The following is a 26,480-nucleotide window of genomic DNA, read 5'->3' as shown; positions in this document are numbered from 1 at the left end:
GATAATCGGTAAACGTTTAATCGATGATAATCGTGTTATCCTGATTGATATAACACTGGATAAACGAAGCTAAGCTTAATTATCACAACTGCTCACAGTAACATAATCGCAAGCATCCGCATAAATTACTACGATTATCTCCGCGATTATCATAATTTATGCATATTATTACACATGATCATAATTTATGCATGTTAATACACACATTAACATAATTAATGCGATTTGCGCATTTTTTGGAAAATTATTATTTTTTATTATTTTCATCAAAATTTCATAACCCGACACATACAACATAATGGGTGGCGTCGTCCGGGATCTCTCGCAGACAGTGTTTTGCATGGATGATGGAATGAATCACTACGTGTTAACCAGAATATCGGGATCGAACATTGCATGGGATTGTAAACGGGCGTAAAAAAAAAAAAACGCCCTCTGAGGTTAAAACCCAGAATAGCAGGTTGAAAAAAAAATACAGTGGAATTAAGATAATATCGTATCAAACCGATTGCATCCTGTGATAAATGGTGTTAGAGGTACGCACTCTGAATCGGAAAATTACAGAATAGCTCGAGTCAAACTGACCACACTCTGTGAGATAATTGTTTTATATGCACTCTGAAAGGAAAGGTCAAAGTAACTCCTGCCACTTGAGATGCTAGGATTAAGAATAATTTTTGAATGGATTACGGAATACTGGGAGCTCGTATTAAAACGTACCAACCGATCTGTTACAAAGCAGTACAGTCAGAGATACATATGGGAAGGGAGCTGTATCGATAACACGAACACACCTCAGGGGAAACTAATTGACTGGATAAAATGTAACGAAGGCGAACACGATGCAAAAACTGCAGAGAAGGCAGGACACGACTCATGCCTTCCCACACAGGCATACAGACAGGGATTGTGGAATGAGGAAAAATTTGGAAAGGAAACAGGAGAGAAATCGTCTCTAATAAACGAGGAAAAATGTCCTCACACCATCGTAAGGGAGGAGAAATCAGTGCTCGCGACACCAGCGAAACTCACAGACGTTGATCCACAGAATAAATATGGAAGTAACATTAAATCACACTCTTGGGTACGTGGACAGAGTCCAGGGACTGATCGCACAAAAGTTAAAGTAAAGCTACCAGGACATTCTTCACTAAGGGCAGAGGCAAAAACTGAAGGGAAATGGCAACACGAGCGACACAGCACTGGGCGCGCACACAAAAAAAGCACGCCGCTGAAACATGAGCGACACAGCACAGACCAAAGTGACAGATTGCCTGATGATAACTTGTTTTATGATGACGCTGACGGCGATCAACTTTCGGAATACTTATTCAACAGTAAAACCCTTAAATTGATGGACAAGGCTCTAGTCAGAATTCCCGATTTTGACCCACACAATAAATCCATGGATATACACACACATATCGCAACAGTAGAAGAGGAGGCAATGATTAGAGGGCTGAGGAGACGGGATGAAAAAGCGAGTTTGTTGAAACGGAGCTTACATAAAGAATCTATCCCATGAGTAAAGTCACTACCACACAAGGTTAGAAATGATTTTAAACAACTGAGCCTGGCAGTGATTCGGAAGTTTGGAGAATATTCGACACTCACTGAGGGGTTTTATGCGGTAAAATCGATGACCCAGGGCATGGACCAAGACCCACGTGACTACCTTTTACAATTTAAAAGAGCGTATTACGCAGGCGATGTGAATCAATACCACGAAGGAGATAAAATGTTCAAAATTATGTTTTTTGAATCCTTGAGCCCAGAGATTACAGAAAGGGTGAGAATGGTTTTGAATCCAGAAACCGCATCCTTACGCCGCATAGAGAGCAAGGCGTACATGGCATGGTTATACAGAACTAAGAATCATAATTCGGATCCAGAACACAGGGAGAGGGATAAGGAACCCAGCCTCTCAGAGAGGAATAAAAATCACCGAGCAGTCCCACAATGCAGGGAGGAGCAAAGACGCACGCTTACATGGCAAAATAACCCAGAGAGAGGGGGGCACGAGAATGAGAGCGGCACAAAGGCGAACATTCAGGAGAATCGCAGGGGGAGGTTCAGAGCAGAACCATATCAACACCCCATGCCACGACACACGCAAGGTCAAAATTACTCACAAATATGGCGAGATAACCATCTAGCGAGAAGGTGGTCCACAGACTGCGGAGGTACGGAGGCGAACATTCAGGAGAATCGCAGAATGTGGAGACCAAGGGCAGAATCATATCAACACCCCATTCCCCGACATACGCAAGGTCAAAATTACCCACAAAAATGGCAAAGTAACGATCCAGGAAAAATTTGGCACCCAAATGGGAGAAACACTGGGCCAAAAATGTACGAGAATCGCAGGAGGGAGAGGTTCAGAGCAGAACCATATCAACACCCCATGCCACGACACACGCAAGATCAAAATTACTCACAAAGATGGCGAGATAACCATCTAGCGAGAAGGTGGTCCACAGACTGCGGAGGTACGGAGGCGAACATTCAGGAGAATCGCAGAATGTGGAGACCAAGGGCAGAATCATATCAACACCCCATGCCCCGACATACGCAAGGTCAAAATTACCCACAAAAATGGCAAAGTAACAATCCAGGAAAAATTTGGCACCCAAATGGGAGAAACACTGGGCCAAAAATGTACGAGAATCGCAGGATGGGAGGTCAAACACAATCGGTCCAATTCCGACCAATTTCTCCACCGGCTATACCAGGAGGGAATAGAGGAATAACACAGAATGCGGTCCAAATACGTGATGAACCACCCACAGTGATTGAGAGCGAGCAGCCCATACGCGCCATGCACGCTGAAGTTTTGTTAAACCCTGGCCTCATTGGGAAATACAAGCAGGCTGCAAGTGACAGGGCGGGCAAATACCACCACAACCGAGAAACATAAAATGCATACGATGCGGTAAGAAACGCGGACAGTGCTCCCGTAAATGACGCGCAAATCGAATGCAAGGACAGGGCTGAATTGAAGTGTGATCGGACAGTAGATAACAGACAGCAGAGACAGAGAGGAAAACCAGAGCGCACAGGGAAAACAGTGCCACGCGTCGCAAAAGAGAGCGATAATAGTGCAGGGAGAGGGAACACAGAGACCCACCCTGGGAAGTACAGGCGTGAGCCTCTGAATGGAAAATATCCAAATGAAACAAAAATTAATGTGGATCGGAGTGCTGAAATGGAGACGAATGTCCATGACGTATCGGGAATGGTGTTGAAATCCAACCCACTCGTACAAACCAAAAGGGCAACATTACGAGGCACGGAATTAAATCGACACGCTGACTCGGCAAATGTGCATGTAATCGCAGAGAGAGCGAATGCCATTGATAACGGAGTACAGAAGTTGGTTGTGTGCGCGAATTCTGATTATGTGCGGCACAATTTTACACCACACACTCCCACGACGCGAGAGAGTGAGAGGGGAAATTACAAAAACGAACCGGAAAACCGTGACCGAATGATCAAAGTGATAAGTGGTAAACCAGACACTCGGAGCTTGGAAAAATTATGGCGACGAGGTAATATGAGGAAGGTAACGCATAAATGCGTTCGAAACCGCTACCTAGCGTTTCCCAGGATTTAACAAAAACAAAAAAAAATTAATATCCGCCGTAGTTATGATGGTTGAGAATCAATGTAACTTGTGGTGTTGATGTTTAACGTTTTGTTGTATTTTCCTTGCTTATTTCAAATGTAACCATGTTAAGATTGTGATACATATGCGCGCGATTTGGAAGGAATGCGTTATGGATTAGTACCAATGTTTAACGTTGTGTTTTATTTCTTTGCTTATTTCAAATGTAACCATGTTAAGATTGTGATACATACGCGCGCGTTGGGAGAAATAACCGCCGAGAGTGAGGGCGGCTGATGGATTTATAACGAAAAAAAACAGGGCATTTACTTTGTTTAAAAATTCGTCAGTGGCCAAATCAACCACTGATAATTTTTAAAAGGGCAGATTGTTGTATCTATGCCCTGTTTTCCGTTATTAATATTAAGAAAAAAAAATTATATCTATATATATATATATTTTTTAAATTAAATAATGAAAACAACCCACTACAAGCACACCAGGAATCTGTGAAACGGCCATTAAACTGCACAAACAGATGGCCCATGAATGCTTGGAGGGTTAGGAAAGGTCGCGAGGAGGGGTCGCGGGGGTGTCTGCTTCTCCTCGCTCTGTTTGTGTTTTTTGTTGCCCGCTCGCAAGGAATGCGCAGAGGGGAGTCACGTTTTGAGTTAGGCACGGGCGCACACAGCGAACAGGCAGTCTGGGTCGAGTCGTGCTCAGTCTTGGGACTCGGCTTGCGACGCAGCTTTGCGAGGGAGGCTCGTGAGGGAGTTGGGGCAGAAGCTTGCCAGCAGGCACCGACACCAACCATGGGTGTCGTGTCTCGCAGAGAGGAGGGACGAGGTGTCGGCACGAGCCGAGAGAGTATCACTGAAAGTTCTCTTCTACAGTTATCCTGATGTGTTGAGTTGCTCGCAAAGTCAAGGATTGCGATAAGTTGATTGTACTAAGTTTTCACAGTCGGCTAAGAGGTGTGCAAATACAATTATACATTTTGAGAGCGAATGCCAACAGCTGCAGCTGGAGTTGCGCTAACGAACAATCAGCCGGGAGAAAGAGAAGGAGAGCGCCAGTAGAGCTGCGCCACCGAGCGCCATCGAGCGCCACCGAGCGCCACCGAGCGCCACCGAGCGCCACCGAGCGCCACCGAGCGCCACCGAGCGACAACGAGCGCCACCGAGCGCCACCGAGCGCCACCGAGCGCCACCGAGTGCCACCGAGCGACAACGAGCGACACCGAGCGCCACCGAGCGACACGAGCGACCGAGCATCTTCAAGGACAGCATCGTGCCAACTCGTCATCTAGCAGTAGAGGGAGAGAGAGCGCAAGAGCAGCACGACTCGGACGCCACCGGGCGTCACCGAGCGTCGTGCCAACTCGTCGTCCAGCAGTGGAGAGAGAGAGAGCGCACAAGCCGAGCGACACGCCGAGCGAGGGAGCAGCAGGGGCTCGCGGCGGCCACGCCCAACCCAGAGAAAACTTCTGGCCGCTGTTTGTATCCTCCCACACCACACAAGCTAACGACACAACTCCCGGCTCTAAGAATTAATTAATATTACAAGGGGACAACGCACACACAGCACGCACACGAATAAGACTTTAAAAAAAATTGTCTTTGCGTTTCAAAAAGGGTTGCCATTTCGAGGTGGTGCATTCAGTATCAACTGATCGTGCAAAGCAGTTGCTGCCGTCGAGTTACATGAATAAGAAATGTTTTAGTCATTCATCTTCGTTAACTGCATAATCACGCCAATGAAGAAGTATTTTTAGTCATTCATTTTCGTTAATCGCATAATCTTGCCCATGAATTTATTGACGTATACTTGCTTTCAGATAAGAGAGTGTCATGTGCTTGTTTAGAATAAAATTGCTTAACACCAACTGTTCGAGTGCTTCTTTCCAAGTCCATGCAAAACTATCTTATTCTTGATAACTGTATCCTGTGATGAGATATGAAAATGGAGACCTAAAATAACATAAACACACTAAGATAATCGGTAAACGTTTAATCGATGATAATCGTGTTATCCTGATTGATATAACACTGGATAAACGAAGCTAAGCTTAATTATCACAACTGCTCACAGTAACATAATCGCAAGCATCCGCATAAATTACTACGATTATCTCCGCGGTTATCATAATTTATGCATATAATTACACACATTATCATAATTTATGCATGTTAATACACACATTAACATAATGCGATTTGTGCATTTTTCGGAAAATTATTAATTTGTATTATTTTCATCAAAATTTCATAACCCGACACATACAACACGTTGAATGTCTTTCGCACCATACGTAACCAACGGTGCTAATCTATGGATCTCTGTGTGAGTATGTATGTATCTAGAACTTATTTAGAACCATACGTAACCAACCGTGCTCATCTTCGGGACTGTGTGAGTTTATGTGTACGTTGAACTTCTTTCGCACTGTACGTAGCTGAACCTGCAGAGTAGGAGCGGCTGATATCTGTGGACCTGTAGGCTAGGTAAATCTGTCGGCAGGAGCGAGAGACAATGAAGCTCCCAAGCATGCACTACGTTACCAACACAGTGTGCACACACACACAGTGTACACACGTACACACACACAGTGTACACACGTACACACACACACAGTGTGTACACACAGTGTACGTACACACACAATAATGTCCACGTTGTTGTTGCTGAGCTCACACATCCAAGGGGTCTCTGTTCAAGGGAGGGAGCAATGGAAAATTAATCTAAATCAACTTAAACTCCAACCCCGCTCTGTGACGTCACCACTCAGCAATACCTCATCGGCTTGAAACGCCAGCGGTAGGTGTTCCTTGCTAGTGACGTCATGTTACCAAGGTATCACCCCACCCCGTCCAACGCGCCCTTGAGCGTGATGTCACCTCTGCGGTCACTTTCATTATCTGTTCAAGTACAATCCTTATTTGGGCAAAGCCACGCCCAGTGACTGGTGGTTCATTAACATAATGTATCTTGAAAGCTGTCGCGAGTTTATTGCGACGGGTTCGCCTCTCCGCCCATCACTCCACGTATGGACCAGGCTCATTAACATAGTTGTCTCTATGTTACAGAGCCGCTCATTGTGGGAGGGGAGTGTTTTGTACCGCACAAGTGACGTCATGTCACCTCCTGGTGCTGCGTGACGTCACGTAACGGGAAGTTGCCGCTCTGCCCGTGCACTGAAATCCGAGGTGAGAAATTCTCATCGCGGTGGTGGTTGTGGTGGTTGTTGTTGTTTACCGAGGTAGAGCCTCGCTCTCTCTCTCGTAGGGATGTCAATTGAGTAGCAGCGAGCATGGAAGCGATGTCCAGGTTGAAAATTTACAACGCGGGGCCTTGCCTCCTGCCCTCGCCTGATCGCGTTTGCTTCAATTCTCTCACTTAGTTTATCAATCTTTGGAAGAACGTAATCAGCCAGGCTATGCGTCAATTGTGTGTTGACCGATGCTCTGTGTTGCATTGAATTACGTTTACAAATTCTACTCAGTTTGTTTGATTAAGTGGCTCTCTCTATTATTTCCTGCAGTCACCAAACCTCCAAATCTCTCATTGACACAATGCCCTAATTATAATATGTTATAATAATTATTATATGTTATAATTATTATAACGTGTTATAATAATTATAATATACTAGCGGAAGTACCCGGCTTTGCCCGGGTGAAAAATATATTTCTTAAAAACCTTACATATATATACACAGATACTAAGGTATTGTCAAAGCCCGGTGGGCTGTTTGTACATTTCTCCACCAACAAATATATAAGAGGCTTTCACAAGTCCAAAAAGTTGTAGAAAGTGTGGGGTAAATAGTTGATGTCAAAATGTTTCCGAAAATTGTGGTCTCCCCCCCCCCCCCCCTCAAAAAAATATCTTTACCCCTCGTAGGTATATATACTAACAACACCTTACATACAACAGAGGAAGTGGTATCTATTGACTCTGTAGTAGTATCTACTGACTGTACCGTAGTATCTACTGAGCCAGTAGTAGCTACTGACTGTGTAGTAGTATTTAGTGACTGTAATAACTACTGACCATAGTAGTATTTACTGGGCCTACAGTAGTATCTACCGACTATATACTCGTAACGACTAACTGTATAGTATCTGCTGACTCTATAGTTGTATCCACTGACTATAGTAGTAACTACAAAATCTATAGCAGTATCTACTCACTCTATAATAGTATCTACTGACTCTAGTAGCTACTCACCGTAGCAGTATGTACTGACTGTATAGTAGTATATACTGACTGTAGCAGTATTGACTGACTGTAGTGGTATCTACTGACTGTTTTAGTATTTACTATAGCGGTATCTACCAACTCGATAGCAGTATCTACTATCACTACAGCAGTGTATACCGACTGAGGTCATACCTGCTATCACTACAGCAGTGCATACTGTTGTGGTGGTATCTGCTATGATGAGAGGAGTACATATTGTGGTGGTGGTACCTGGTATGATAACAGCAGTGCATATTGACTGTACTCATCATTCACCCTCACCATTCACCACTCACAACTCACCCTTACCACTCATCACCACTCACCACTCCCACTCACTATTCACCATTCACCCTCACAACTCACCACTCACCAACCTCCCTCACCAATCTCCCTCACCACTAACCCTCACCACTAACCCTCACCACTAACCCTCACCACTCTCACTCACCACTCTCACTCACCACTCTCCCTCACCACTCACCACTCACTCTCACCATTCACCCTCACCATTCAGCCTCACCACTCACCCTCACCACTCACCCTCACCACTCACCCTCACCACTCACCGTCACAACCACCACTCACCCTCACCACTCAACTTCACCCTCACTACTCACCATTCATCCTCACCAATCACCACTCACCACTCTCCACTAACCCTCACCACTCAACCTCACCACTCACCCTCAAAACTAACCACTCTCTCACCACTCACCCTCAGCACTCACCCTCACCACTCACCCTCACCACTCACCCTCACCACTCACGCTCACCGCTCACCACTCACCCATCACCACTCACAACCGCCACTCACCCTCACCACTCACCCTGACCACTCACCACTCATCCTCACCAATCACACCCTCACCAATCACCCGCACTGCTCACCCTCACCACTCACGCTCACCCTCACCACTCACCCCTCACTAATCACCACTCATAACCGCCACTCACCACTCACCCTCAACACTCACCCTCACCACTCACCGTCACCACTCACCCTCACTACTCACCACTCATCCTCACCAATCACACCCTCAACAATCACCACTCACCACTCACCCTCACCACTCACTCTCACCACTCACCCTCACAACAACCACTCACCCTCAACGCTCAGCACTCATCCTCACTACTCACCCTCACCACTCACCACTCATCCTCACCAATCACACCCTCACCAATCACCACTCACCCTCACCACTTGCCACTCACCCTCACCACTCACCACTCACCATTCACCCTCACCACTCTCCCTCACCACTCTCCCTCACCACTCACCAGTCACGCTCACCACTCACCCTCACTACTCACCCTCAACACTCACCCTCACCTCTCACCACTCACCCTCACCACTCACCCTCACCACTCACCCTGACCACTCATCCTCACCAATCACACCCTCACCAATCACCACTCACCTTCACTGCTCACCCTCACTGCTCACCCTCACAACTCACCCTCACCCTCACCATTCACCACTCACGCTCACCCTCACCACACACCCCTCACTAATCACCACTCACAACCGCCACTCACCCTCACGACTCACCCCTCATCCTCACCAATCAAACCCTCAACAATCACCACTCACCCTCACCACTCACGCTCAACACTCACCCTCACCACTCATGCTCACCACTAACCCTCACCACTCACCCTCACCACTCACTAATCACCTCTCACAACCGTCACTGACTCTTACCACTCACTCTTACCACTCACCCTCACCACTCACCCTCACAACAACCACTCACCCTCACTACTCATCCTCACCAATCGCACCCTCACCAATCACCACTCACCCTCACTGCTCACCCTCACCGCTCACCACTCAACCTCACCCTCACCACTCACGCTCACCCTCACCACTCACCTCTCACTAATCACCACTCACAACTGCCACTCACCCTCCCCACTCACCCTCACCACTCACCCTCACCAATCACCACTCACCCGCACTGCTCACCCTCACCACTCACGCTCACCCTCACCACTCACCCCTCACTAATCACCACTCATAACCGCCACTCACCCTCACCACTCACCCTCAACACTCACCCTCACCACTCACCGTCACCACTCACCCTCACTACTCACCACTCATCCTCACCAATCACACCCTCAACAATCACCACTCACCACTCACCCTCACCACTCACACTCACCACTCACCCTCACAACAACCACTCACCCTCAACGCTCAGCACTCACCCTCACTACTCACCCTCACCACTCACCACTCATCCTCACCAATCACACCCTCACCAATCACCACTCACCCTCACCACTTGCCACTCACCCTCACCACTCACCACTCACCCTCACCATTCACCCTCACCACTCTCCCTCACCACTCTCCCTCACCACTCACCAGTCACGCTCACCACTCACCCTCACTACTCACCCTCAACACTCACCCTCACCTCTCACCACTCACCCTCACCACTCACCCTCACCACTCACCCTCACCACTCACCCTGACCACTCACCACTCATCCTCACCAATCACACCCTCACCAATCACCACTCACCTTCACTGCTCACCCTCACTGCTCACCCTCACAACTCACCCTCACCACTCACCCTCACCATTCACCACTCACGCTCACCCTCACCACACACCCCTCACTAATCACCACTCACAACCGCCACTCACCCTCACGACTCACCCCTCATCCTCACCAATCACACCCTCAACAATCACCACTCACCCTCACCACTCACGCTCAACACTCACCCTCACCACTCATGCTCACCACTAACCCTCACCACTCACCCTCACCACTCACTAATCACCTCTCACAACCGTCACTCACCCTCACCACTCACTCTTACCACTCACCCTCACCACTCACCCTCACAACAACCACTCACCCTCACTACTCATCCTCACCAATCGCACCCTCACCAATCACCACTCACCCTCACTGCTCACCCTCACCGCTCACCACTCAACCTCACCCTCACCACTCACGCTCACCCTCACCACTCACCTCTCACTAATCACCACTCACAACTGCCACTCACCCTCCCCACTCACCCTCACCACTCACCCTCACCAATCACCACTCACCCTCACCACTCACCCTCAACATTCACCCTCACCACTCACCCTCACCATTCACCCTCACCACTTTCTCTCACCACTCTCCCTCACCACTCACCCTCACCACTCAGCAGTCACGCTCACCACTCACCCTCACTACTCACCACTCACCCTCAACACTCACCCTCACCGCTCACCGCTCACCACTCACCCTGACCACTCACCCTGACCACTCACCACTCATCCTCACCAATCACCACTCACCCTCACTGCTCACCCTCACCGCTCACCCTCACCACTCACCCTCACCACTCACGCTCACCCCTCACTAATCACCACTCACAACCGCCACTCACCCTCACCACTCACCCTCACCACTCACCCCTCACTAATCACCACTAACCCTCACCACTCACCCTCACCACTCACTAATCACCTCTCACAACCGTCACTCACCCTCACCACTCACTCTTACCACTCACCCTCACCACTCACAACAACCACTCACCCTCACAACAACCACTCACCCTCACTACTCACCCTCACCACTCATCCTCACCAATCACACCCTCACCAATCACCACTCACCCTCACTGCTCACCACTCAACCTCACCACTCACGCTCACCCTCACCACTCACCCCTCACTAATCACCACTAACAACCGCCACTCACCCTCCCCACTCACCCTCACCCTCACCAATCACCACTCACCCTCACCACTTACCACTCACCCTCACTACTCACCCTCACCACTCTCCCTCACCACTCTCCCTCACCACTCTCCCTCACCACTCATCCTCACCAATCACCACTCACCCTCACCACTTACCACTCACCCTCACCACTCACTACTCTCCCTCACCACTCTCCCTCACCACTCTCCCTCACCACTCTCCCTCACCACTCTCCCTCACCACTCTCCATCACCACTCTCCCTCACCACTCTCCCTCACCACTCTCCCTCACCAGTCACGCTCACCACTCACCACTCACGCTCACCACTCACCCTCACTACTCACCCTAACCACTCACCCTCACCGCTCACCACTCACCCTCACCACTCACCCTGACCACTCACCACTCATCCTCACCAATCACACCCTCACCAATCACCCCTCACTGCTCACCCTCACCACTCACCCTAACCACTCACGCTCACCCTCACCACTCACCCCTCACTAATCACCACTCACAACCGCCACTCACCCTCACCACTCACCACTCACCCTCACCACTCACCCTCACTGCTCACCTTCACCACTCACTAATCACCTCTCACAACCGTCACTCACCCTCACCACTCACTCTTACCACTCACCCTCACCACTCACCCTCACAACAACCACTCACCCTCACTACTCATCCTCACCAATCGCACCCTCACCAATCACCACTCACCCTCACTGCTCACCCTCACCGCTCACCACTCAACCTCACCCTCACCACTCACGCTCACCCTCACCACTCACCTCTCACTAATCACCACTCACAACTGCCACTCACCCTCCCCACTCACCCTTACCACTCACCCTCACCAATCACCACTCACCCTCACCACTCACCCTCACCATTCACCCTCACCACTCACCCTCACCATTCACCCTCACCACTTTCCCTCACCACTCTCCCTCACCACTCACCCTCACCACTCACCAGTCACGCTCACCACTCACCCTCACTACTCACCACTCACCCTCAACACTCACCCTCACCGCTCACCACTCACCCTCAACACTCACCCTCACCGCTCACCACTCACCCTGACCACTCACCACTCATCCTCACCAATCACATCCTCACCAATCACCACTTACCCTCACTGCTCACCCTCACCGCTCACCCTCACCACTCACCCTCACCACTCACGCTCACCCTCACCACTCACCCCTCACTAATCACCACTCACAACCGCCACTCACCCTCACCACTCACCCTCACCACTCACCCCTCACTAATCACCACTAACCCTCACCACTCACCCTCACCACTCACTAATCACCTCTCACAACCGTCACTCACCCTCACCACTCACTCTTACCACTCACCCTCACCACTCACCCTCACAACAACCACTCACCCTCACAACAACCACTCACCCTCACTACTCACCCTCACCACTCATCCTCACCAATCACACCCTCACCAATCACCACTCACCCTCACTGCTCACCACTCAACCTCACCACTCACGCTCACCCTCACCACTCACACCTCACTAATCACCACTAACAACCGCCACTCACCCTCCCCACTCACCCTCACCACTCACCCTCACCAATCACCACTCACCCTCACTACTCATCCTCACCAATCGCACCCTCACCAATCACCACTCACCCTCACTGCTCACCCTCACCGCTCACCACTCAACCTCACCCTCACCACTCACCCTCACCAATCACCACTCACCCTCACCACTCACCCTCACCATTCACCCTCACCACTCACCCTCACCATTCACCCTCACCACTTTCCCTCACCACTCTCCCTCACCACTCACCCTCACCACTCACCAGTCACGCTCACCACTCACCCTCACTCCTCACCACTCACCCTCAACACTCACCCTCACCGCTCACCACTCACCCTCACCGCTCACCACTCACCCTGACCACTCACCCTGACCACTCACCACTCATCCTCACCAATCACCACTCACCCTCACTGCTCACCCTCACCGCTCACCCTCACCACTCACGCTCACCCCTCACTAATCACCACTCACAACCGCCACTCACCCTCACCACTCACCCTCACCACTCACCCCTCACTAATCACCACTAACCCTCACCACTCACCCTCACTAATCACCTCTCACAACCGCACTCACCCTCACCACTCACTCTTACCACTCACCCTCACCACTCACCCTCACAACAACCACTCACCCTCACAACAACCACTCACCCTCACAACAACCACTCACCCTCACTACTCACCCTCACCACTCATCCTCACCAATCACACCCTCACCAATCACCACTCACCCTCACTGCTCACCACTCAACCTCACCACTCACGCTCACCCTCACCACTCACCCCTCACTAATCACCACTAACAACCGCCACTCACCCTCCCCACTCACCCTCACCCTCACCAATCACCACTCACCCTCACCACTTACCACTCACCCTCACCACTCACTACTCACCCTCACCACTCTCCCTCACCACTCTCTTTCACCACTCTCCCTCACCACTCTCCCTCACCACTCTCCCTCACCACTCTCCCTCACCACTCTCCCTCACCCCTCACCACTTACCACTCACCCTCACCACTCACCACTCTCCCTCACCACTCTCCCTCACCCCTCACCACTTACCACTCACCCTCACCACTCACTACTCTCCCTCACCACTCACCCTAACCACTCACGCTCACCCTCACCACTCACCCCTCACTAATCACCACTCACAACCGCCACTCACCCTCACCACTCACCACTCACCCTCACCACTCACCCTCACTACTCACCCTCACCTCTCACTAATCACCTCTCACAACCGTCACTCACCCTCACCACTCACTCTTACCACTCACCCTCACCACTCACCCTCACAACAACCACTCACCCTCACTACTCATCCTCACCAATCGCACCCTCACCAATAACCACTCACCCTCACTGCTCACCCTCACCGCTCACCACTCAACCTCACCACTCACGCTCACCCTCACCACTCACCTCTCACTAATCACCACTCACAACTGCCACTCACCCTCCCCACTCACCCTCACCAATCACCACTCACCCTCACCACTCACCCTCACCATTCACCCTCACCACTCACCCTCACCATTCACCCTCACCACTTTCCCTCACCACTCTCCCTCACCACTCACCAGTCACGCTCACCACTCACCCTCACTACTCACCACTCACCACTCACCCTCAACACTCACCCTCACCGCTCACCACTCACCCTCAACACTCGCCCTCACCGCTCACCACTCACCCTGACCACTCACCACTCATCCTCACCAATCACATCCTCACCAATCACCACTCACCCTCACTGCTCACCCTCACCGCTCACCCTCACCGCTCACCCTCACCACTCACCCTCACCACTCACCCTCACAACAACCACTCACCCTCACTACTCACCCTCACCACTCATCCTCACCAATCACACCCTCACCAATCACCACTCACCCTCACTGCTCACCACTCAACCTCACCACTCACGCTCACCCTCACCACTCACACCTCACTAATCACCACTAACAACCGCCACTCACCCTCACCACTCACCCTCACCAATCACCACTCACCCTCACCACTTACTACTCACCCTCACCACTCACTACTCACCCTCACCACTCTCCCTCACCACTCTCCCTCACCACTCTCCCTCACCACTTTCCCTCACCACTCTCCCTCACCACTCACCCTCACCAATCACCACTCACCCTCACCACTTACCACTCACCCTCACCACTCACTACTCTCCCTCACCACTCTCCCTCACCACTCTCCCTCACCACTCTCCCTCACCACTCTACCTCACCAGTCACGCTCACCACTCACCACTCACGCTCACTACTCACCCTCACTACTCACCCTAACCACTCACCACTCACCCTCAACACTCACCCTCACCGCTCACCACTCACCCTCACCACTCACCCTGACCACTCACCACTCATCCTCACCAATCACACCCTCACCAATCACCACTCACCCTCACTGCTCACCCTCACCACTCACCCTAACCACTCACACTCACCCTCACCACTCACCCCTCACTAATCACCACTCACAACCGCCACTCACCCTCACCACTCACCCTCACCACTCACCCTCACCACTTACCACTCACCCTCACTACTCTCCCTCACCACTCTCCCTCACCACTCTCCCTCACCACTCTCCCTCACCACTCTCCCTCACCACTCTACCTCACCAGTTACGCTCACCACTCACCATTCACGCTCACTACTCACCCTCACTACTCACCCTAACCACTCACCACTCACCCTCAACACTCACCCTCACCGCTCACCACTCACCCTCACCACTCACCCTGACCACTCACCACTCATCCTCACCAATCACACCCTCACCAATCACCACTCACCCTCACTGCTCACCCTCACCACTCACCCTAACCACTCACGCTCACCCTCACCACTCACCCCTCACTAATCACCACTCACAACCGCCACTCACCCTCACCACTCACCCTCACCACTCACCCTCACTACTCACCACTCATCCTCACCAATCACACCCTCACCAATCACCACTTACCCTCACTGCTCACCCTCACCGCTCACCCTCACCACTCACCCTCACCACTCACGCTCACCCTCACCACTCACCCCTCACTAATCACCACTCACAACCGCCACTCACCCTCACCACTCACCCTCACCACTCACCCCTCACTAATCACCACTAACCCTCACCACTCACCCTCACCACTCACTAATCACCTCTCACAACCGTCACTCACCCTCACCACTCACTCTTACCACTCACCCTAACCACTCACCCTCACAACAACCACTCACCCTCACAACAACCACTCACCCTCACTACTCACCCTCACCACTCATCCTCACCAATCACACCCTCACCAATCACCACTCACCCTCACTGCTCACCACTCAACCTCACCACTCACGCTCACCCTCACCACTCACACCTCACTAATCACCACTAACAACCGCCACTCACCCTCCCCACTCACCCTCACCACTCACCCTCACCAATCACCACTCACCCTCACTACTCATCCTCACCAATCGCACCCTCACCAATCACCACTCACCCTCACTGCTCACCCTCACCGCTCACCACTCAACCTCACCCTCACCACTCACCCTCACCAATCACCACTCACCCTCACCACTCACCCTCACCATTCACCCTCACCACTCACCCTCACCATTCACCCTCACCACTTTCCCTCACCACTCTCCCTCACCACTCACCCTCACCACTCACCAGTCACGCTCACCACTCACCCTCACTCCTCACCACTCACCCTCAACACTCACCCTCACCGCTCACCACTCACCCTCACCGCTCACCACTCACCCTGACCACTCACCCTGACCACTCACCACTCATCCTCACCAATCACCACTCACCCTCACTGCTCACCCTCACCGCTCACCCTCACCACTCACGCTCACCCCTCACTAATCACCACTCACAACCGCCACTCACCCTCACCACTCACCCTCACCACTCACCCCTCACTAATCACCACTAACCCTCACCACTCACCCTCACTAATCACCTCTCACAACCGCACTCACCCTCACCACTCACTCTTACCACTCACCCTCACCACTCACCCTCACAACAACCACTCACCCTCACAACAACCACTCACCCTCACTACTCACCCTCACCACTCATCCTCACCAATCACACCCTCACCAATCACCACTCACCCTCACTGCTCACCACTCAACCTCACCACTCACGCTCACCCTCACCACTCACCCCTCACTAATCACCACTAACAACCGCCACTCACCCTCCCCACTCACCCTCACCCTCACCAATCACCACTCACCCTCACCACTTACCACTCACCCTCACCACTCACTACTCACCCTCACCACTCTCCCTCACCACTCTCTTTCACCACTCTCCCTCACCACTCTCCCTCACCACTCTCCCTCACCACTCTCCCTCACCCCTCACCACTTACCACTCACCCTCACCACTCACCACTTTCCCTCACCACTCTCCCTCACCCCTCACCACTTACCACTCACCCTCACCACTCACTACTCTCCCTCACCACTCACCCTAACCACTCACGCTCACCCTCACCACTCACCCCTCACTAATCACCACTCACAACCGCCACTCACCCTCACCACTCACCACTCACCCTCACCACTCACCCTCACTACTCACCCTCACCTCTCACTAATCACCTCTCACAACCGTCACTCACCCTCACCACTCACTCTTACCACTCACCCTCACCACTCACCCTCACAACAACCACTCACCCTCACTACTCATCCTCACCAATCGCACCCTCACCAATAACCACTCACCCTCACTGCTCACCCTCACCGCTCACCACTCAACCTCACCACTCACGCTCACCCTCACCACTCACCTCTCACTAATCACCACTCACAACTGCCACTCACCCTCCCCACTCACCCTCACCAATCACCACTCACCCTCACCACTCACCCTCACCATTCACCCTCACCACTCACCCTCACCATTCACCCTCACCACTTTCCCTCACCACTCTCCCTCACCACTCACCAGTCACGCTCACCACTCACCCTCACTACTCACCACTCACCACTCACCCTCAACACTCACCCTCACCGCTCACCACTCACCCTCAACACTCGCCCTCACCGCTCACCACTCACCCTGACCACTCACCACTCATCCTCACCAATCACATCCTCACCAATCACCACTCACCCTCACTGCTCACCCTCACCGCTCACCCTCACCGCTCACCCTCACCACTCACCCTCACCACTCACCCTCACAACAACCACTCACCCTCACTACTCACCCTCACCACTCATCCTCACCAATCACACCCTCACCAATCACCACTCACCCTCACTGCTCACCACTCAACCTCACCACTCACGCTCACCCTCACCACTCACACCTCACTAATCACCACTAACAACCGCCACTCACCCTCACCACTCACCCTCACCAATCACCACTCACCCTCACCACTTACTACTCACCCTCACCACTCACTACTCACCCTCACCACTCTCCCTCACCACTCTCCCTCACCACTCTCCCTCACCACTTTCCCTCACCACTCTCCCTCACCACTCACCCTCACCAATCACCACTCACCCTCACCACTTACCACTCACCCTCACCACTCACTACTCTCCCTCACCACTCTCCCTCACCACTCTCCCTCACCACTCTCCCTCACCACTCTACCTCACCAGTCACGCTCACCACTCACCACTCACGCTCACTACTCACCCTCACTACTCACCCTAACCACTCACCACTCACCCTCAACACTCACCCTCACCGCTCACCACTCACCCTCACCACTCACCCTGACCACTCACCACTCATCCTCACCAATCACACCCTCACCAATCACCACTCACCCTCACTGCTCACCCTCACCACTCACCCTAACCACTCACACTCACCCTCACCACTCACCCCTCACTAATCACCACTCACAACCGCCACTCACCCTCACCACTCACCCTCACCACTCACCCTCACCACTTACCACTCACCCTCACTACTCTCCCTCACCACTCTCCCTCACCACTCTCCCTCACCACTCTCCCTCACCACTCTCCCTCACCACTCTACCTCACCAGTTACGCTCACCACTCACCACTCACGCTCACTACTCACCCTCACTACTCACCCTAACCACTCACCACTCACCCTCAACACTCACCCTCACCGCTCACCACTCACCCTCACCACTCACCCTGACCACTCACCACTCATCCTCACCAATCACACCCTCACCAATCACCACTCACCCTCACTGCTCACCCTCACCACTCACCCTAACCACTCACGCTCACCCTCACCACTCACCCCTCACTAATCACCACTCACAACCGCCACTCACCCTCACCACTCACCCTCACCACTCACCCTCACTACTCACCACTCATCCTCACCAATCACACCCTCAACAATCACCACTCACCCTCACCACTCATGCTCACCACTAACCCTCACCACTCACCCTCACCACTCACTAATCACCTCTCACAACCGTCACTCACCCTCACCACTCACTCTTACCACTCACCCTCACCACTCACCCTCACAACAACCACTCACCCTCACAACAACCACTCACCCTCACTACTCACCCTCACCACTCATCCTCACCAATCACACCCTCACCAATCACCACTCACCCTCACTGCTCACCACTCAACCTCACCCTCACCACTCACGCTCACCCTCACCACTCACCCCTCACTAATCACCACTAACAACCGCCACTCACCCTCCCCACTCACCCTCACCAATCACCAATCAATCACCACTCACCACTCACCCTCACCACTCACCCTCACCACTCTCCCTCACCACTCTCCCTCACCACTCTCCCTCACCACTCTCCCTCAAAGGGCGATCCTTAAGGAATCTACAACCTTCGATGATTCCTTTGCCCGATTCAAAGAATCGATTCCTGGCGCATAGGAGGTTTCCATTTTTAATTACAGAGTTTTATTTTCATTGTTATGTTATGTTTTAAAGTTTTCAGGAGTTTTTAATTATATTTTAGCCCCGGTCAACGCCGGATATTTCCCATTCGTAGCAGTTTATATCAACTCTATAACCAACTTATATTAAACGGAAATAAGGCGATTCTAAATGAATCTACAACCTTCGATTCCTTTTCGCGATTCTTAGAATCGATTCTCGGCGCGGTCGGGTTTAGAGTTTTAATTACACAGTTGTATTTTCATTGGGATGTTATGTTTTAAAGTTTTCAGAAGATTTTAAATGTATTTTTCCCCCGGGTAACGCTGGGTATATCGAGTTTATACCACAAAGTCGTCGCCTGACAGAGTTGCGTGTCGAGGCCTAGTACCGTGCAGAGCCTCCGGCCTCGCCTAGATTGCCCATCCGGCTGAGGCTGGGTACTGGGGCCGTTACACCCCCCCCCCCCGCGCTACAATAATACTGTCTAATCGCTATAATTTTATTATCTACCGACCCTATAATAGTAATTGCACACATTGAGGTGGGGGGGGAGTGAAGAGGACGTGAAACTTTGATGAATTTACCTCAGAATCGCGTGTTAATGCGTGCGCATATTTTTAACGGGAATTAAAAATGGCGTCCACCCCGCAGCGAAGTTGTTGCTACCCGTTGCCAGGGGCAACCGCCATGGTCCGCGCCGGTCGGCGATATTAAATAAATAAATAAAGATGTTTATAACTAATTAACGAGAAATCGCACTAAATCGATAATCGGGCCGATTTAAAGTTTAGAGACGAAAAATCGGAAATGCCTAAGTTTACCGCGGGGCCGGGGGCGTGCCCACCTGCAAAATTTAATCTCGGCGAACCCCACGGTCCGAGAGCTACATCCCCCGCAAGGGAGCGTACGCAGACGGACGGACAGACATACAGACAGACGGACAAAAAATGAATTATATAGGTTAGATTAATGTAATAATCAAGGCCGCACACAGAGGCGTTGTTTCCCTGTGTGCCTATGTGTGTATCTCTGTGTGTCTTTGTGTGTCTTTTTGTTGTTATTGTTTGACTTGCATCCCACTGGGATTTTTGCACACACTGTTGAAATGCGGTTTTTTTTCTGGAAGACTTTGCTGTTTTTGCCAGGATTTTTCTGTAGCGTGTAGTTACTTTAAGATGTTTTCTTGTTCATGTTTTTGTTTTGTTGCGGTTGCACCCGATTCAAGAGCCACATGGCTCACAGGGTTACACCTAATAAATGAAACTGAAAACTGACTCACTATGAGACCTCCTTTACCAGTGGCAAAATATAGTAATAGGTTTTTACCCTTTTAACTGGTACAAAATCTGAAACTTTTATACAAGGCATCATGTTTGCAATAACCTCAACACAAGAAGTCAAAATGCAGGGTAATAACCTATTACTATATTTTGCCACTGGTAAAGGAGGTCTCATAGTGTAAATGCTTACCCCGAGCTCTCAATACTCTGATAGTGCGCTGTCTTTGAGTTGTACGCCTTTTGGCGTCATCTTGTCCAACACCAATGGAGACTAGGCTCTAAAGAAAGCTGTCTCGGGTGTGGACCAATCAACTTCAAGGACAGTGCATATCATTATCATCAGAGTTTCTTTTTGTTTGCATTTGACTTCTTGTGTTGAGGTTATTGCAAACATGATGCCTTGTATAAAGGTGTCAGATTTTTTACCAGTTAAAAGGGTAAAAACCTATTACTATATTTTGCCACTGGTAAAGGAGGTCTCATAGTGTAAATGCTTACCCCGAGCTCTCAATACTCTGATAGTGGGCTGTCTTTGAGTTGTACACCTTTTGACGTCATCTGGTCCAACACCAATGGAGACTAGGCTCTAAAGAAAGCTGTCTCGGATGTGGACCAATCAACTTCAAGGACAGTGCATAATATTATCTTCATCAGAGTTTCTTTTTGTTTGCATTTTAACTTCTTGTGTTGAGGTTATTGCAAACATGATGCCTTGTATACAGATGTCAGATTTTGCACCAGTTAAAAGGGTAAAAACCTATTACTACATGAAAACTGACTGTTATGTTAGCTGACTCTCTGTTATGTATTGCATTATATTTCTAAGTTTACTAGGTTTGTTTCTTTCATTTGTACCTGATGATGATTGCTTGTGTTGCGATTGAAACGTCGTATGCTATTATTTAATTTAATTTTTCTTTCTACGTGACTTTACCGAAAGAACCAAAGAGTATCTTGCTTAAGTTTTATTTCTCTTAACCTGGCTCGCTACTTTGTAACTTTGTTTTATTTTAAATATTCACTTTTTTTTTTTACCAGGCCACGCCCGCTTGAGCTGCTGTACCGCTCTTGTTTTCAGAAGCGACCTGCCCACAACAACGACAAGGTGGGGGTTGTCAACAGCGTGGCGGTGTTCACTCTAGACGCGTGGCGGTGTTCACTTTAGACACGTCGTGGTGTTCACTCTCTGCATGTGGAGTGGGGACAACCAGGGGGACCGGAGGGAAATCAACGCGACCACGGGGAGAGAGAGAGAGAGGCAGGCAAACTCCAAATATACAGCAGGCGTCATTGTTGGGATCGAACCCACGATTTCCTGTATGCCAGGAGAGGTAGTTAACATCTCACCACGAGGAGAGAGAGAGAGAGACACGCAGCCTCGGCGATGTTGATTGATCCTCAATGAATTACTTGGTGGAGTAAGAAAGCATTCATACACCACCACCTGTTAACCATACCAGTGTGTGACAGTGTAAAGTTTGTGTTTGCAGTAAAGTCTATTAACTCTATTTAACAAGGAGGTTATATCAAAGCTGTAGTTTGTTTTTTGTTTTCTTCTGGAACTCTTTGTAAGAATGGAAACAGTCAAGAAGTTAACACAGCACACACATGCATCTGAAGTCAGATCTGTTCATCCCAGCATTCAAGGACATCGTGAGCCTGGCTGGCTTCACACCTCTAAGTTGCGATTGAACATTAATTGATGCATTTCTGCATAACACAAATAGTATTATTTGCAACACCTTTTGCTATGTCAACTGAATTTAGCTTTCATAAATATTCCTTTTGTAGCCAGACAGCCGAAATTTGTGACCATTCACCCCCTCATTGTGTGCCATAACAGCCCGTGTGATGAATTTGGGACACTTTTTCACTATATTAATGAATATATGAATAAGTATAGACGTGTAAGTGACGTGTTACTGTGTATATGTGCATTCCGTTGTGCCTCGATAATGACGTGTGGATATTCTTTTTTTTCTGTCTGCAGCTGTCGCTTCCTCTGTCGCTTCCTCTGCAGAATTGGTCTGATGGAGCAAAAGCACTTGGCGCAGCTCGGTACGACAAGGCAACAATGCCACCGGTGTGCATACAGCACGGACCATCCTGGACGTTTTACACGGCACCAGAGAACACACACGGGAGAGAAACCCTTCAAGTGCAGTGTGTGTGGGAAGGCGTTTGCACGTTCGTCTGCTCTTGTAGAACACCAGAGAACACACACAGGAGAGAAACCCTTCAAGTGCAGTGTATGTGGGAAGGCGTTTGCACAGTTATCAAATCTTCATGTACACCAGAGAACACACACAGGAGAGAATCCCTTCAAGTGCAGTGTGTGTGGGAAGGCATTTGCACAGTCACCACATCTTCAAGTACACCAGAGAACACACACGGGAGAGAAACCCTTCAAGTGCAGTGTGTGTGGGAAGGCGTTTGCACGTTCATCTACTATTGTAACACACCAGAGAACACACACGGGAGATAAACCCTTCAAGTGCAGTGTGTGTGGGAAGGCGTTTGCACAGTCATCTACTCTTGTACAACACCAGAGAACACACACGGGAGAGAAACCCTTCAAGTGCAGAGTGTGTGGGAAGGCATTTGCACAGTTATCTGCTCTTGTAATACACCAGAGAACACACACGGGAGAGAAACCCTTCAAGTGCGGTGTGTGTGGGAAGGCGTTTGCACAGTCATCTCCTCTTGTAGCACACCAGAAAACACACACGGGAGAGAAACCCTTCAAGTGCAGTGTGTGTGGGAAGGCGTTTACACTTTCATCTACTCTTATAGAACACCAGAGAACACACACGGGAGAGAAGCCCTTCAAGTGCAGTGTGTGTGGGAATGCGTTTGCACGTTCATCTGCTCTTGTAGAACACCAGAGAACTCACACAGGAGAGAAGCCATTCAAGTGCAGTGTGTGTGGGAAGGCGTTTGCACAGTCACCACATCTTCAAGTACACCAGAGAACACACACGGGAGAGAAACACTTCAAGTGCAGTGTGTGTGGGAAGACGTTTGCGCATTCATCTGATCTTGTGGCACACCAGAGAACTCACACAGGAGAGAAGCCCTTCAAGTGCAGTGTGTGTGGGAAGACGTTTGCACGTTCATCTACTCTTGTAATACACCAGAGAACACACACGGGAGAGAAACCCTTCAAGTGCAGTGTGTGTGGGATGGCGTTTGCACAGTCACCACATCTTCACAGACACCAGAGAACACACAAGCATCAGAAGATCCACCAGGAGTGGAGTCTGAAATTAGCTTGTGAAAGTCAAAGTGCCGCAATGAGCCCATCCCTCATGAAACAAGAACCGGAAGAATATCCCAGCTTGGACACTTTTAAAGGTATCGAGGTGAAATATGAAGAGGTGAAGATGAAATGTGAAGAAGTGATGGTGAAGAGCGAAGAAGTGATGGTAAAATGTGAAGATGAATCAACTCCAAAATCGGACCTTCACATCGATGCAGGCAACGTTAAGCAGGAGGAGAATTCTCACTGTGAGGCAGAGCAAGGCAACTCCCAGCAGTTTGTGGAAGTGGAGGTGTGGGTGGACTTCCTCCGAGACCATACAAAGTCAAATGGAGACCCGGTAGATGTGTAAGCTTGAGACGATGTCGCTCCAATAGATGCACCTTTGTCACAGGCCTTTAATGACAAGAAGGTGAATTTGAACACTCAATTCCTAGGTTAAACCTGCCGGGTAAGAGCGGCCAGTCTTTGGGGACCTATGGGTTGGGTAGATCTCTAACCAGGAGCGAGAACCAATAAGCTTCCAAGCATTCACTGTTATCAATTGCATTTATATTGTGCTTGCTTAATTGCCTCGGCAATTCGGGAGTTTTGCAGCGATCTCGTCTCAAACACTCGAAGAGCACCCCCAAGTAGCAGCTGCCCCTGTGCCACAAGGTGGTGGCCCTACACCGACCTGCATGTGGACAAGAGCCTGTCAATAGGGGGTGATGGTTGATGTGGCATCTCAGTTGTGGAGTTTGTAGGTAATGTTTTGAATTTGCTAAGTTTTGACCCAGACGCCAGCATGCAATGGACTACTCGTTTTGAATGTTCCAATCGTATGTTGTACATACACTGTTAAGCAGACAATGCAATTGTTTTTTTAAATAGCTTGTTAATGCGATGTAAACTGATGCAGTATATTTCAGTGCAGTAATTAAATTTTGTTAATATACATGTCAATAATTTAGAATGAATACTTGTCCGAATGTGTGTGTACATGTAACATTTTGTCTATAAGGGTCAAACATTGAATAAGTGATGTTAGGACAAAGTGTGTGTTTTGCAAGTAACCTGGACAGATAACTCGGGTGAGACTCATTGTTCTTGTGATAAAGGTCAAAGGATATTTTTGTGTTTTCAGGAAGCTTCTCCCTCTGCAGCAACTCATTGTCTTTGAAATAGGGAGCACACTCGGATCATTCATCAGTTACAAGGCATACCACTTAAAAGTTACACGTACAGGAGATACATTCTCTACAACACGAATTATAATTTTTTTTATTATGTGTTGACGTACATTTTGTCGAACTCGGACTAGAAATGCTCGTTGCTGATTAACGCCTGGATGTCCGTAACTATCGGTGGAAGCAAACCCGGCTGCTCTTGAGACGCTGTGCACCAATAAGGGTCCACAGGTGGCTTGCACTGAATCAATGATACACTCCCAGAAGGCTGTGCTAGTTATAGCTTGTGTAAAACATTCCTTTGTTTCGTGGAGAGATTAATAAAGGAAAGATGTCGTGTCTGCTGATCTGCTTCATTGGAAGGAGGTAATTTTAAGAGCACATGTGAAATGCATTTTTGGTACAGATTTGTATTCGGTTACAAGGCAGAGCACATCTAGTAGATACATTCTCCACATCACTCATTGGAAATTTGCATGACATCTTATATGTTGTCGAACTAGGACAAGAAATGTCCTTGCCGATTAACGTCTGGTGGATGTTCACAACCATGGGTTGAAGCAAGTCGGACCGACTGCGGCGCCGTGCGCAACCAGGAAAGTCACGAAAAAAATTGCACACGAGCGACGCATTCACGCAAGCACCCGATCCTCTGTTTTGAAGTTTGAAAATGAAACAACTTTAAATTGTATTATG

At 49.9% G+C, this 26,480-nt stretch overlaps 1 protein-coding gene across 1 annotated transcript; it reads left to right on the top strand.

Moving 5' to 3' along the window:
• Window positions 1-6,757: 6,757 nt before the first annotated feature.
• Window positions 6,758-26,264, top strand: LOC144936763 (uncharacterized). The gene is made up of 3 exons (XM_078863881.1): window positions 6,758-6,810; window positions 22,395-22,461; window positions 23,347-26,264. The coding sequence occupies exon 3, from the start codon at window positions 23,387-23,389 to the stop codon at window positions 24,965-24,967; it is 1,581 nt and encodes a 526-aa protein (XP_078720007.1). The 5' UTR covers window positions 6,758-6,810; window positions 22,395-22,461; window positions 23,347-23,386; the 3' UTR covers window positions 24,968-26,264.
• The last annotated feature ends 216 nt before the right edge of the window (window positions 26,265-26,480 follow it).

Source organism: Lampetra fluviatilis, chromosome 17, assembly GCF_964198595.1.
Source record: "Lampetra fluviatilis chromosome 17, kcLamFluv1.1, whole genome shotgun sequence".
In the NCBI taxonomy this organism is placed as follows: domain Eukaryota; kingdom Metazoa; phylum Chordata; class Hyperoartia; order Petromyzontiformes; family Petromyzontidae; genus Lampetra; species Lampetra fluviatilis.
This window is presented reverse-complemented; position numbering and strand designations above follow the sequence as displayed.

Coding starts and splice junctions, on each gene's coding strand:
- LOC144936763 (XM_078863881.1), top strand. CDS start 23,387: ATGGAGCAAAAGCACTTGGCGCAGCTCGGTACGACAAGGCAACAATGC.